We start from the raw sequence: 15,420 nt of genomic DNA, 5'->3' as shown, positions 1-15,420 counted from the left end.
GCTTCTCAGTGTGCAATTTACCAAAACCATTTTGGAAGCAGATACCCAGGAACCCTACCATGTTTTACAAGAGAAACAGGTCCACTTGATCTGTCCAGAATGCCTGTCCTCACTGTACCTGCCAGGAGCTAAGTAGTCTGGGACATACCTGGACCGGCTTCCTGAGAACGAGCTGTGTCTGGAAGAGCGGCTGGAATAGGAGCTGTAGGATGAGGATCGGGACCGGGACCGAGATGAGCCGGAGCCAGAGTAGGATGAAGACCGTGAAGATGACCTGTGGGCCAATGAACAGAGTAGAGACAGTGAAAAGCTGACCTTCACTACTACCACTGGGATGTGCTGAGCCACTGTTCTTTTAATTAATTAATTAACTTTTTTTTTTTGTTTTTTTTTTTTTTTTTTTGTTTTTCGAGACAGGGTTTCTCTGTGGCTTTGGAGGCTGTCCTGGAACTCACTCTGTAGACCAGGCTGGTCTCGAACTCACAGAGATCCGCCTGCCTCTGCCAGCACCACCTAGCTGCCACTGTTCTTTTAGTGCAGTGAGACAGCACAGCCACCCAGAGACATGGGCACATTCACAAACATGTACAGCAACACAGTAAGACAGAGATGATCATGAGATGTCTACAGACACACTACAGCACCATCACCCCAGAGTGGAATGTTGTAGACACCAGGACTGGGGATGGGGTGGGGTGTGCAGGGTGTACCCATGGTTACTGGGTAAGCCAGAGACTAGTTTAAGTGTTGGACACGGCCATAGTGCGAGTTTTCAAGCTGACCCTACTGTATCTGTCTACATACACATACCCCTGGTTTCTATTAGCACCTCAGGTTCCTCCCAGACTTCATCTAGAATGCATTCCTCAGGCACAGCTCTTATCACCCACCATTAAGCAAAATTCCGAGAAGCTGGGTGACCAGTAAATGGAGTGTATGGTCTTCTGTCAGCAACCTAGAGCCCTTTCCACAGGATATGAGAGGCTTCTCCCCTACCTGAGCAAATGTATGACTCTGGTAGCTAGCCAGAGTAGTCTCTCCACCATTCTGGGTCACCTGTTCTATTTCCTTTTGTATGTTCTGGGGGATGTGAAGTCTTACCAAAATTCTTGCTATCAGTCCCACCTAATATCCCATTTACCTGTTCCTGGGCAGTGACACCACCCACCCACCCACCCACCCACCCACCCACCCACACCCCCACCCCCACACACGAGAGAGAGAGAGAGAGAGAGAGAGAGAGAGAGAGAGAGAGAGAGAGAGAACGCGAGAGCCAGTGGGTATCAACAAGCCACTTGTCTTTGTAGGTCCCCTCTGTACCTGGAGGAATTGGAAGCAGAAGCTGATGAAGCAGAGGTTTTGCGACGCCTTCGTGCCCGGCTTGGGGAGACGGACACACCAAGTTTCTTCTTGGGAGACTTGGATCGCCGCCAAGGATCCTTCCACTCATCGGCTCGCTTCACCTGTGGCCCTACAGAGGTGGTCTCTTTCTTTGGTGGCTCAGCTTGACGGCTGGAATCACAGAGGGGTTCTCAATGCTCAGGCTGCCACCCTTCCCTAGCAAGGCCACTTCAAGAAAGACTAGAAATCCAGAACATTCAGTGACAGTTTACTTTAGGTATGTGAACAAATAAAGAGGCAACACAGCACACCTTCTAATCTCAGTTAGTTCCCTCCAGAAATTGTCTTAACCTTAGTGCCACTCCCCCCCCAGCATCCCCATTTTCTGCTAAGTCTAATAGTAAGTACTTTTAGGGGGTGCCATTATTTATTTCTTATTTCTATCTTTCTGACTGTACTGTCAGACAGGGATGGAGTCCACCTGGTTCAAACATGCTTATTTCTAGTGTTGGCACACAGTAGGTATGCAATATTCATGAAATTAAAGCAACAAAAACCATTATGTTTTCAAATGTCCATTAACTACAAAAGTTAACAAGTATATGCCTTAAGCATTTTCTTTACATTTAAAGAGTCTGGTTCAACTGCAGCCAGGGAATTTCTTGATTAATGCATGGAAAAGATTGAGTATCCCAGATTCTCTTCCCTAACAGCACTGGCCTCAAGTACTCAGGAGAGGCTACAGAAAAGGGCATCAAGGAAGGCTGCACTACCACCAGGGAAATAAAAATCCTGCCTATTTAGCCGCCAGCCAATGGCAGGTACCAGGACTATTACTTGCTGAGGGGCCCAGGTAAGAGCAACACCCAGTGACAAAGCCTATCCCACAAGATACATGAAATCCAGATTGACCACTGTTATCTCAGTCCTAACCCCAGAAGCTGATACCCCAGGTATATCCGGTGCTCACTATAAGGGAATGCAGGAAGGAAGTAAGAACCTAACAACCTAACATAGCAGTTCCCTATCAGGGCTTTCATCTTTACACTTCCTAGATGGTCTCATTCTAAAAACTAGGATGAGGGGCTGGAGAGACTGTCAGCAGTTAAGAGCACTGGTGGCTCTCATAACTGTAACTCTAGTTCTAAAGTATTTGACACCTTCTGGCTGCCATGGCCATTGCACACATGTATTACACAGACATACATGCAGGCAAAATACCATACACATAAAATAGAATAAAATTATAAAACAAAACAAAAAATCCAAACTAAGAGGAAAACACCAGGGTCACTAGCCTCTCCACTGATCATCTGCCCAGTGCAACCCTTTCCACACAGGAAGGAAACAGGAGGAAGAGTCCTTCACTATCTCTAGAGATAGACTCTGGGTCCCACTGAGAACAGGTAGGCACCTTCAGCAAGTGATCGACAGTGCTGTGGATGGGCCTTGATCTTCTCACCCCTGTAGTGTAAGCATCTGACCCTAGGCATTAGTGGTACTGTCTTCATCCGAGTGGCTGGCTCAAGGCTCTCTAAGGAGAGCCATGTCCATGTGTGAGAGGATGGTAATAACATGCTGAGTTCTGTTACTATAGACACCAACTGTAGACACTGTTATTCCAGTGACTCCATGAAGGACATGATCTGCTATTTGTTTTATAGCAATGATATAAAACTTCCTTTAAAAGATATTTAAGAGGTTAGAGATATAGCTTAGTGGTAGAGTGCTTTCCTAGCACGTGTGTACCATGAGTTCAATTGCCAAAAAAGAAAGTAAAGGTATTGGAAGTTTAAAAAGCCAAAGTATGCAGGTAAGTGATAGGTGATAATCTGGACTTAAAGTATGGGAAGGATGGGGGTGAGGTGGGGGCTTTTGATCCTCAGTCAGGGATACAAATAAAGTCAAATGAGAGGCTATGAGGATGAAACCATGGGAAATGCTAATGGCTTTAGACAGTGGTGGGTCTTTGGGAGGAATGATAGGATCAACCATCATTACTCATTAAAGAATTCATTACCAAATTCATTACTAAATTCACCCAAGAAAAATGTTTATATAACATTTAGAGGAAAAAGCTGCAAGACTGACATGCTCACCACTGTCAACAAGTTTGGCGATAGAGAACATCTATGACCACCAAGTTCATGCATCGAGGTAAGCTTTTGAGCTAATAGGTCAACACTACCCAGACAGGTTATGAGTCGTGCTCTGAGTGGTGAGGGTTCACACCTGGAGTCTGCAGAACGACATAGGCTGTATCTTTGCTTCCCAAGACACCCTGAGGAAACTGTGTTGAACCCTCCTTAGTGTGGGATAACCACCTAGACATCCCATCAGACCTAGAAAGACAGGCACAAATCCATAGGAGGCTACACCTCTTCAAAGGTCATTCACTGCGTGTGGCCTGTTTCAGGGTGCAGTATGCACCAAAGGGAGGAATGCTGATCAGGAACTACAGCAGGAAGTTGCTGGACAAGGACAAACTTGCCATTTACAGATATTTCTAAAGAGGGGGAAAAAAATAACGGCACAGGTGATCTCTAACCTTGACCTTCTGTGCAGCTCAACGCCCTCTTATCTCTCTGCAGCACAGTGACACATTCAAGGCTACTGGAGCCCTGCAGGGTAAGGGTCAGCTGTGCTGCCCCAGTCAATGCTCAGGCTGGCAGCACACGGGCCAAGAGTGGCATGAGGAAGTATACTGCTGATGAGCAAAGTAGCCACCCCACGTGTCTGGGAACTCCAATCTGGACAACTGCCAAGTTTGGGGTCAAAGAATAAAGAGCAGTAGATGGAAAGTCACTTCTAAAATCAGGAGGGTTGAACATCTAATAAAGGCAGGAAGAGGGAACTCACAGCATGTGGGTTCTTCCCTTCATTCTTCCCTCCTACCTCAATCTGCCAACACCCAAGGAGCATGCACGTTGGCATATCTCCCAGGAAACTGTACAGATTTCCCCAGGGCTGTCCCATCTGGTCACAGTGCATACACTGTGCCCTCATCTCAGTAGGTGGTACCCACTGCATCTCTTCACGCCCACGTATCATGTGAGTGTTTTCCACCACACATAGACTACTTCTATTGGCTAAAAAAAACCCCTTTAAGCTCAGTAATCCCTTCTTCCCTCTAAAAGGTCCCCAGAAATGGAAGTCCTATGTATTCTCTACCCTGTTTTACCATTACTTCTTATGGTATGGCCCTCTTCTCAAAGTTGACACTTGCTGACTGGTCCTCTCTTCTAAACCCCATATATAACACCAGACACCAGGGACATAAATATTTCTTACTAACATTTCTCCACCCTGTGTCCTAAAGACACAGAAGGCCAACACATGCCAATTGAATGAGACATCAACAAAACCCAGGGCAGGTAGGGCATGGTGGCACATGCCTTTTTCCCAGCATTCTGGAGGCAGAGGCAGGCAGATCAGGCCAGCCTGGTTTATATACCAGTTCCAGGACAGCCAGAGCCATAGAGTGAAGCACTATCTCAAGAAACCAAAACCAAAATAAACCAACCAAACGAAAATACAAGAGCAAAATCCTGCCTATGTGCTTCACTTAGCTCAAATTACTGACCAACTGACCAAACCAAAAGGCCCAAGCACTTACAGTCCAATCTTGAACTGTAAGTGCTGGACTGGAGCAAGGTTTTCTCACTCCAAACGTGAAGTCAAATGTATTTGAATATGTATTTGACCATAATCATTAACCAGTGAACCCAGAGACACAGAACTGGTAACAAATAACAACAAAGTAGTCTAGTCCCAAACCCATGTGTTCTGGGATGGGTAGAAAGAATGACAAAGTAGCCGGTCACTGTGGTGCATGACTAGAATCCCAGAAGTTGTGAAACTGAGGCAGGAAGGATCATAGTTCAATGCTGAACTACATAGATAAAAAAATAAAAAGTCATTTGTATTGTTTCAAGTGCCTGGCAAGCCTAACTAAAATGCATTTTGATGTTTACAATGTTCTCCATGCTGCCTTTGACTTTTCACTTTTCTACTCCACACTCCTGCTGCCTTGCAGAGAATACAAAAGGGTAAGATACACCTTGATGTGACAGCACCATGGGCTGAGGGTCCAGGAAAATGGAGAAAGTGGCTTGTTTGGAAAATGGTGTGGCAGGTCCTCAAACAGTTACTAGATGACCCAGCAGTTCCTCCCACAGGTAACCAAGAAGAAGGAAAAAAAAAACCCACATTCACACACAAAAGTGCACACAAATGTTCACATCTACAACTGTCCAAAAGTGCCAGCAACCCAATGTCCACCAACAGACAGACAGGAAAAGTAACTAAGGCACAGTTATAGTGCTTTCTGCAAATACAATTTAGGAGGAAAAACAGGACACAAAGCTCATACAGTGAATGGTTCTATACCCATACCAAGTCCTACACCAGTAGGCTGGTTCAGAGAAGCAAGGAGCTCCTGCCTCAAGAGCTTACGAAGAAGCCACAGGGCAATATGTGCTAATGGGAATTGGGGTGGTCTACCTTGGTGGCTGTGGGGACCGGGGTTTTGGCTTTTCCTTGTCCTTCTCCCGGTCTTTGTCTCTGTCACGGTCTCGGTGTTGCCGGTCCTTCTCATCTCGTTTGGCTCTCTCTCTCTCCCACTCTTCTTTCCTCCGCTGTCTCTCCTTGTCCCTCTCTCGCTCCCGTTCTCGCTCACGCTCCCTCTGTCTGCGCTCACGCTCTCGGTCACGCTCCCGTTCTCGCTCCCGTTCTCGTTGTCTGTTCTCTCGTTCTCGTTCCCTTTCTCGTTCCTGGGTTAAAAAGCCAAATATAGATGCTGAATTACACACTATTTGGTAGAAGTGCAGAGAAAACAGGGATCAGGTAGGACTATGCTCTCAGGAGGCCATTTTACTCCCAAGTATCTCCTTAAAACAAGTTAGCTGTGTCTGACAGCAAAGGTCTGTAAGGAGACCTAGGCAGAAGGATCTCAAATTCAAGGCAAGCCTGGGTCAAGCAGCAGCCTACCTGAAAGCCACCAACCTAGTATGTCCAAAGGTTTAATTCCCAGTACCACATGATACAATCAACACATATACACTAGAAAATACATGTTAAAAACAGGAATGCATTAAACTTAAGAGTGAGGTTACCCCAACCAAATAAATACAGAACTTTGCCAATACCAGCCTGGTATAAACTCTACCACAGGCCCTCCCATGGGTGACCAGCTCATTCTTGGGATGGAGGCCTCAATGGCTGTCCATGTGGGCAGGCCCACAACACAGTGCTTCATGAACAATGCTTCGAAGGAAGTGTGCACCTCCTAATGCAATACCCCACTACTGACTTGTTTTCCTGCTTCAGTAGTCAATATTAAAACCTAAGACGTTGCCAGGTGGTGGAAGTGCACGCCTTTAATCCCAGCACTTGGGGGGCAGAGGTAGGAGGATCTCTTGTGAGTTGAGACCAGCCTGGTCTACAAGAGCTACTTCCAGGACAGCCTCCAAAAAGCCACAGAGAAACCCTGTCTCGAAAAACAAAACAAAAAACCTAAGAAGTTCAATCCCAGCATAGCTGACAGGTTCTGGGCTTTTGGAGACCTCAGGAGACACCATGCATACTCCTGTGCCATTTCCACTACCTGTGTCACTAGACACAACAGACAACAAGTACCTGGTGCCCTGTATCCTACCTCCAGGAAGAAGCTGTAGGGTTATGGTTCTGGGCTATGGGTAGTATGCACACCTATGGGCTCCTGGGGCTGTATCTCCCTTTGGTGCTGTGACAGCTCAGGGCTGATGTTTGAGCCACAGCGCATAACTGCTCAAAGGCTCCTAATAAGCCTTTTCCTAGAGCAGAATTTCCAAGCAGGCTGACAGTGAAGACGGAAAGGGCAGTCTGGAGCACACAGATCTTTATACACACTAGGTTCTAGGAGTCTTCACCAGACCAATATGGAAAGGCCAGCCAGAGGCACATCCCTAACCAGAAGGCTAGATGGGCAAGAATGGTGCTACAAGTGAGGACATTACTCAGGAGATTGCTAAGAGCATCACATTCACAAGGGTGACATAGTCACCTGAAAACTGACATTCATACCTTACAAGCAAATCTTATAAAACCATGGCAAAAACAATAATTCCAAGAAAGGCCACCAGACATCAGACTATCACAAACTTAGCCAGTGGTTCTCTACACAACCGACGTGGGCTCAAATTCAGGACTGTGGCTCAATACATTTTGTTAATTGAAGAAGCTCACAGGAAATACACCACAGGAAGGGTTGATTGCTGCCAGGTGAGGAATCACACACCATTGCTTGTATGGCTAAGGCAGGAGGATTATGAATTTGAGTCTAGCCTAAGATACATAGTTAGACCCCTATCCGAGGGAAGAGGCATTTTAACATGTGGATCATACTTACTCGATAGTTATGATACGGCTCTGCTTCTGTATACTGCACCCTGAAATTCTCGTACTGTCCACCACGCCAAAAACGCTCTATATCATAGTCATAATAAGGATCTGCATAAGGCTCAAGTCTGAAAAAAGAGCCAAAAAGGAAATCGTATCATTTAATTAAGAATGCAAGAGCAAAAATTCTACATAAAAGAAAAGCTAACAGAATCCAACCCCATATGATGAAAATAACACACACCATGACCACATGGTATCTACAGCTAAGAACACAAAGCTGTCAGCATCAGGACACCCATTATCACTGCACATATCAGTTAATATGGAGAGAAAAAGCCCTGGAATTATCCATAGGTGAAAGCAAAGACAAATCTGTATCCATTTCTGAGAAAACAATCAACAAAAAGGGAATTTGAATTTGTATTTTCTCAATTAGGTTAAAAACTTACTTTTTTTTTTTTTTTTTTTTTTGGTTTTTCGAGACAGGGTTTCTCTGTGTAGCTTTGAAGCCTATCGGCACTTGCTCTGGAGTCCAGGCTGGCCTCGAACTCAGAGATCTGCCTGCCTCTGCCTCCCGAGTGCTGGGATTAAAGGCATATGCCACCAACACCCAGCTAAAACTTATTCTTAAAAGTACTTTAGCTTTCTGCTGGGAACTGGCTGCTTGTTGTCGAAATGGGCAAGTTCATGAAACCTGGGAAAGTGGTGCTGGTCCTGGCTGGACGCTACTCCAGACACAAAGCTGTCATCGTGAAGAACATTGACAATGGCACTTCAGACCGCCCTTACAACCATGCCCTGGTGGCTGGAATTGACCGCTATCCCCAAAAAGTGACAGCTGCCATGGGCAAGAAGAACATGGCCAAGCGATCAAAAATCAAGTCTTTTGTGAAAGTTTATAACTACAATCACCTCATGCCCACAGGTATTCTGTGGACATCCCCTTGGACAAAACTGTTGTCAACAAGGTTGTCTTCAGAGACCCAAGTCCTGAAATGCAAGGCGAGGCAAGGCAGGAAGCCAAGGTCAAGTTTGAGGAACGATACAAGACAGGGAAGAACAAATGGTTTTTCCAGAAGCTTCACTTTTAGCTATATTTTTGTTTCCACCATTAAAAGTAAAAAAAAAAAAAAAAAAAAAAAAGCACCTTAAGGACTGTCAGGATGGCTCAAATGGTGAAACATTTGCTGCACAAGACTGATGATTTGAGTTTGGTTCAATGAAACCATAAACATTAATTCCATAAAGCTGTCCTCTGACCCCCACACGTGTGCTATGGCACTCTAGCCCACACACCATACATCACTACACACACACACACACACACACACACACACACACACACAAAATAAAAATACAACAACAGCTTCTTTAAAAGTAAAGCTGGAGAGAAGCATTGAGGAATTCCCTGAGCATTAGGATACTGTGGGACCTATGACCAACTGCCACTGTGTGCAGGTACTGATGGCAAGACTGTCAAGAGGAGCCCAGAGAGGTGAGAACACAGCAACTTGTCTCCATTTGCCATCCTGTGACACTATACCTAAACAGCCCACGACAGCCAATTCACACAACTGTCTACCCACTCACCTCTATAAGACAGAAAGACAAAAGCCTAACATACAGTTCACCAGCTAATGAGGAGAAAGTATGCATAGAACCCATTGACAACAGCAGAGGAAAAGTGCTTGGGAACGACAGATACTCAACCAGAAATGCAGACCTCACTCCAGAAAGTCTCAAACTAAGTGAGAAGCATGACAGGGTACTCCTCATCAACATGCTGGTTCATCCTGCACTGGGATATAAGCACATCCCAATTAAAAACCAGTGAGTATATTCATGAGCTAGATAGATAATGATGACAGCCTGGTTCACATGAGAAAGAGACACAAGCCCAGCCACGGAAACTCCACAGCAGAGAAGACACACCTGAAAGAGCTCCACAATTGTATGTGCTTCATTTAGTGCAGGAGAAAAGTAGGCCCGGGGGACACACACAGGGTGGCATCTCTAAGTGTCCCATTGAACAATGTGGATACCTGACTACTCTCACTTCAAAATCCTGCCGCTATATTGGTGAGAAAGATTACAAACTAGGGAAGGTATGCAATTAGCTAAAAGTAGAATAATTGTAACAATTTAACTAAGGTCACCAAAATTTATAAGCTGCTTACTTTTAGAATTCTCATTCAGTATTTATGAACTTGGTGACCCAAACCACAGACTATAAAGCTACTATGTCATACACCAAAACTTATTCACCCTCCTAGCAGATTCCCATCGGGAGCGTATGGACCCAGCACCTGCCCTACCCAATGAAGAAAGAGTTCCAGGGTAGCCCGAGTGTGTGCATGTGTGTGCATGTGTGTGTGTGATGGGGGGTAGGCAGTAGGCAGCAGTGGCTAGGCAATGGTGCTGGTGCACAACTACTTATTCCTTCTTTCCATACATTTTACCACCAAGTAGCCAGAAAAGAGACGTGCTCCAACAAGACTAATATATGGTTCGACTGGATCACAGCATGGATTATAATTCATCTTTGTGGTCTAAGGCACCAACTTGTACCCCCAGCAGACAGAAATGTGGCCCACCATCTTCCCAAAAAGTCTAGGAGTCCCCTGTGAAGAATCAGAGGAGTAGCCCCTAAGTTCCTCTGGATCTGACATTAGTCCACAGCACCACATAACTTCTCTATTAATGGTTTTTTGTTCCTTTTTTTTGAGACAGGGTTTCTCTGTGTAGCCCTAGCTGTCCTGGAACTCTCTTTGTAGACCAGGCTAGCCTCAAATTCAAGAGATCCATCCGCCTCTGCCTCCCTAGTGCCGGGATTAAAGGTGTGCACCACCACTCCCAGTTCTGTTGAGATTTTTAAAAGACCAGCATTAAACGTCTAAGGAGAGGACTGAAGAGGTTTAAGAGCACTTGCTTGCTGCTCTCCCAGAGGACATGAGTTTGGTTCTCAGTTCTCATGTTGGGCAGCTTTTAATAGCATGTAACTCCAGTTCTCGATCCAATACCCTCTTTTTGGCCTCCATGGATACATACACACATACACATGAATCTTTTTTTAAAAACCTCATTCCCCAAGTAACTGAGGAAGAGGTGAGGAGACAAAAGCATAAACTCAGCCTGTAGGAACTTTGGGAGTGCACCCCAGAGGTAGTCTCCCAGCATGGAACTTAAGGAACTCTTCCACAGAAGCCAGAGTGGTGGAGATAGTACCTTAGGGACCTGTGTATGGCTACTCTTGATGGGGTATGAATGAGCTAGGACAAGCAGAGGATTCCTTACATAGTGTCTCTGACGTCTCTTGGGACCCTAGAATTCCAATCTCTGAAAACTTCATTTTCTTTGTCAAACTCCCGGTCGTCTTCACCAATGGTTACTGTGAACCTTTTTTCTTCAAAGTCAGGCTCTTGCTCTTTCCGAATGGTTGCTTTTTTTAAAACCTAGCCCCAAAAGAAGAGAGACATTACTGTGAAATAAAGACCCCCAAAGCCACTGGGAGGAACACAGGGAACCTAAGACCTGCAGCAAAGCATGACACAGTCCCAAATGGTGTGGGCAAACACAAAACTCCAGTCTTCTCCTATAGGCCTCAGAGGAGGCTGGTCTACACAGGTCTGCTGTGATTTATTTGCACAAGTGAATATCTGGGACTAGCAGAGGGACACAGAAGGCATGTAAGCAAGGCCTTTATTTCAATCTCCCTGAAGAGAGAACAATACTTAGGCACTGATAACACAAGGCTAGGTGTCATAGTTGGTATAGGGAGGCCTGTAAGAACTAGTACAAGCAGATACTGGGTCTCAAGGTGGCAGGGAGAAGGCCCTACCAGATGCAGGGATTGTCTCACTGCCTGGGGTAATGGTCAGAGACATTTCATTTTGGGCTGTGTCCAGGAGAGGGTCTCTGGTCTACTAGGATTTGCCTGTGACTGGGCCTGCCATGTAGAGATGGCTAAATATTATTTCTCCTTCTCTATTAAAGGAAGCCCAGAAATGTTCTTATAGCTTCTAAGGCTTCACTGAGTTTCTTTTTCTTTATTATTATTATTATTATTATTACTATTATTTTTTTTTTGCTTCACTGAGTTTCCACACTCTCTCTGGATCAAAGCTATGCCAGTTCTGCCAGGCCCACTAGAGAGGCTACCACTATGCTTTTCCTACCAGAGTGCATTGAACTCTTACCTCCTTTGCGTGTCTGAGTCCGCGTTCCCAGGCACTCTCTGTGGGGGGTTCTGGAGGGGGTGGAGGCAAAATTTCATCAACTACTGGCGCACCCTATTAAAAAATAAGAGAAATATTGAAGGAGCACTTAAAAACCTATCAAGATATAGGGCAAACTCAACTTGATGATGGGGCAGACTTAGTAGACTTCCTAGGGGAGGCCTTACCCTCTCAGTGGAGTAGATGGGAGGAGGGGAGAGAGTGGGAGGAGAGGAGGGAGGGGGGAACTGGGATTGGAATGTAAAAAAACAAATTTGTAAAAAAATTGAGAAAAAAAAAAAAAAAAAAAAGACAAACCAGCCAGCTACCACACAACTGGCTCTCCTGCCCAACCACCCACATGACCTAGAACATCCAAGGCTACTTCTACACAAGCACAAGAAGCCCTAAACAGGTGCTCCTTGACTCTTAGGTACAAGATGCCTTTTCTATAAGGAAGACATTTGTCTTCAGCCCGAGATTCAGAACTCAGGTATCCCATCTGGTAGCAACCAAAGAGCTCACTCACCCAAGGGTTGGCAGGCATCAATGGGTGAGGTCCAAGAGGCGGGGCACCGTTGGGTGGAAAAGGTTCAGTTTTGGTGATGAGGGAGTAGTTTCCCTTGTCATTCACTCCAGGGTGTATAAACCTACAGTTCATTCCCCAGGTGCAGTTCCCTAGGGAAACAAAAGTCCAGTGAGAAAAGACACCAAGAACCCAACTGTTGGAGCGCAGCAGCTGGGTGCTTACTGACAACTTAGGAAGCACCCACCAACCTAGTCCTGCTCCCACAGGTCACCGTGCCTCTGGAGAGTCTGCTCTGGAGAGTCTGCGGCCAGTAACAGCCCAGCCTACCTCACCCTCTGTGTACACAAGTGTCCCACAGTCCTACAGAGGTGAGCAGGGCAGGTCTAGGCCAACGGGTCAGTGAGACACTTCCATGAGATAACCATTCCCTTTATGAGAGTCCCTGCCTGGACGCTCAGGGCCTATTCACAGTCACTTTGCCAGTTCTATATCCATGGATTCACCACCCACAGATCAAAAATATTCTTTGTGTTACACTGAACATATAAAGACATTTTTGTGTCTCCATTCCTTAAATACAGAATAAAAAACTTATTTACACTGTGTCAAGGATTATAAATCACCTACAGAGGGCTTAAATTACAGGAGGATATGTGTTACATCATCTTGTAATAGGGACTTGGATACCCTCAGATTTGGCATCCATGGACATTATGGATCCAATCTCCCATGGATACCATGGGACAATTGGGCAAATCAACCTTCTGAGCACCGATTAAAGCAAAGAAGCCAGAGTCTCTAGAGTGAAGGGCAGAGGCAACACTAGAGCCTCCAGGGAGCTTCAGCAGGTGCCTGCACATTTATTTTGACTCGTGCTGAGGTAGCAATCAAAGAGGCATAAATATTACCAGATCTCTTGTTGATTCTGTCCCAGGGTGGCCCTCTCCAAACCACTTCAGGATTATTTCTGGTCCTTAAAAAATGTGTGCTAAAGGGGGCCTGGAGAGATGGCTCGGTGGTTAAGAGCACTGACTGTTCTTCCAAAGGACCTGGGTTCAATTCCCAGCACCCACATGGCAGGTCACAACTGTCTATAACCCCAGTTCCAGAGGATCTGACACCTTCACACAGACACACCACAGAATGCCAATGCACATAAAATAAAAAATAAATCATTTAAAGCAAACAAAAAAATGTGTGATAAATTAAGCTATTGTACCAAATCAATCAAAATACAATTGAGCTTTTACACATACAGAGTCCTATGTATACACCACTAGAAGCATCTAAGATTTAAATACATTTCCTAGTTTAACACATATACTCTTAAATAAAAACTATATTCAATCTGAAACTTATTTCAGTTGAACATTTTTGCTAACAATTTTTTATGTAGTTAAGTAGAAATAATCACTTAATACTTTGAAAAAAAGGCAAGCTTCATCTTTAAATACCATGACTACTGAAGTCTGAGTTAAAACACAAAGAGCATGCTGACATAAAGCACAAAATACATTCAAAATTGTTTCCCTGCAAATACAAAAATGGTAAAGTTTTTTTTTCTTCCATTCATTCATTAATGATTCACATGTAAGTTAAATGAGGTTGGAAGCTTCACTGTACAGGGATCTGGAGCTTTGAGCCCTGGAGCTTTAGGGAATGACTACTGCAGCCAGGCATTTGAAGACAGATGCAAACACCACTCACTTCTTCACGATCACTCTCCACATCATGTACTTCTCAACCTTGTTATGTAATTAAAATGTAACAAAAGGGGAACTGGAGAGATGGCTCAGCTAGTAAGAACAATGGCTGCTCTTCCAGAGGTCCTGAGTTCAATTCCCAACAACCACATGGTGGCTCAAAACCATCCGTAATGAGATCTGCCGCCCTCTTCTGGCAGGCAGGCAGACATGCAGGCAGAACACCATATACATAATAAATCTTTAAAAAGGAACAAAACCTCATTATAGAAGTCAGAAAATACAAAAAAGTATTAAGCTAATGATTTATACCTAAAATATATTTCCATTTAATAGATAAATATGCATTTATTATTTGTTTTAAAATGTCAAAACAAAACAATTGCAGCCCGGTGTTGGTGGCGCACACCTTTAATCCCAGCACTCGGGAGGCAGAGGCAGGCGGATCTCTGTGAGTTCGAGGCCAGCCTGGTCTCCAGAGCGAGTGCCAGGATAGGCTCCAAAGCTACACAGAGAAACCCTGCCTCGAAAAACCAAACCAAACCAAACCAAAACAAAAGCAAATCCAAAACCCAATCCCACTGTCAAATCTCAGAGTCAAATCTTTGGGCAGAAAGAAGAAAAGGATACATGCATGGGAGGGAGAAACAAACAACAGAGGAAAGGAAAGGAAGGGGATGCAGAGTGTCATCCCTGACAAAGGATCAGATGACAGAACCCAGCTCTCACGAGCTAAGTTAGGTCCCTGCTGAGAATGTTCTTAACCCTTGACCACCTAAGTAATAAGGTACATGGCTCTAAAAACAGCCACACCACCACACAGCCAAAGCAGATACCCTATAAACTCTGGAAAAATGATCACGGAGTACAGGAACCCCATTTACACAGGTAAACCCCTTCCACGTGGGGGGGGGGGTGAGGCACATATATTATTATTGCTGGACTGTGAAGAAATGCCTTCAAGGTACACTGTCCTCACCTGGTGCATGGAACTCAGGGCCTTGTACATAATAGGGAAATAGATCATTGTTGAGCTACATCCCTAGCCCTATCTTTTACTTGCTCTACTGTCAGTAAATATTACTTCCACAATAATAAAAAAAGAAAGGAAAAGAAAACATGCCAGTGAGATGGCTTAGCAGGTTAAGTACCCTGTCCACCCATCCTGATGACCTGAGTTTGGTTTCCATAGTCCACTCCTACTGACTATCCTGAGCTCCACATACAAGAGTTCTGCGCCCCCTACAAATTT

General features: G+C 44.9%; 1 protein-coding gene and 1 pseudogene across 5 annotated transcripts in view; one reads left to right on the top strand and one right to left on the bottom strand.

The window, feature by feature from the left end:
* Positions 1 to 15,420, bottom strand: part of Zc3h18 (zinc finger CCCH-type containing 18) — a 41,662-nt gene that overhangs the window by 10,184 nt on the left and 16,058 nt on the right. For all 5 annotated transcript variants that reach the window (XM_027410668.2, XM_027410672.2, XM_027410670.2 and 2 more), the window contains 7 exons: positions 12,466 to 12,614; positions 11,919 to 12,011; positions 11,017 to 11,174; positions 7,730 to 7,847; positions 5,845 to 6,113; positions 1,321 to 1,512; positions 149 to 274 (listed from right to left, as the gene is read on the bottom strand). In XM_027410668.2, coding sequence (XP_027266469.1) covers positions 149 to 274; positions 1,321 to 1,512; positions 5,845 to 6,113; positions 7,730 to 7,847; positions 11,017 to 11,174; positions 11,919 to 12,011; positions 12,466 to 12,614 — 1,105 coding nt within the window. The remainder of the gene's footprint in view (positions 1 to 148; positions 275 to 1,320; positions 1,513 to 5,844; positions 6,114 to 7,729; positions 7,848 to 11,016; positions 11,175 to 11,918; positions 12,012 to 12,465; positions 12,615 to 15,420) is intronic.
* LOC103164372 lies at positions 8,386 to 8,813 on the top strand (annotated as a pseudogene).

This window comes from Cricetulus griseus, chromosome 3 (genome assembly GCF_003668045.3).
Source record: "Cricetulus griseus strain 17A/GY chromosome 3, alternate assembly CriGri-PICRH-1.0, whole genome shotgun sequence".
NCBI lineage: Eukaryota > Metazoa > Chordata > Mammalia > Rodentia > Cricetidae > Cricetulus > Cricetulus griseus.
The sequence above is the reverse complement of the archived record's forward strand: the minus strand, read 5'-3'. Positions and strand labels throughout refer to the sequence as shown.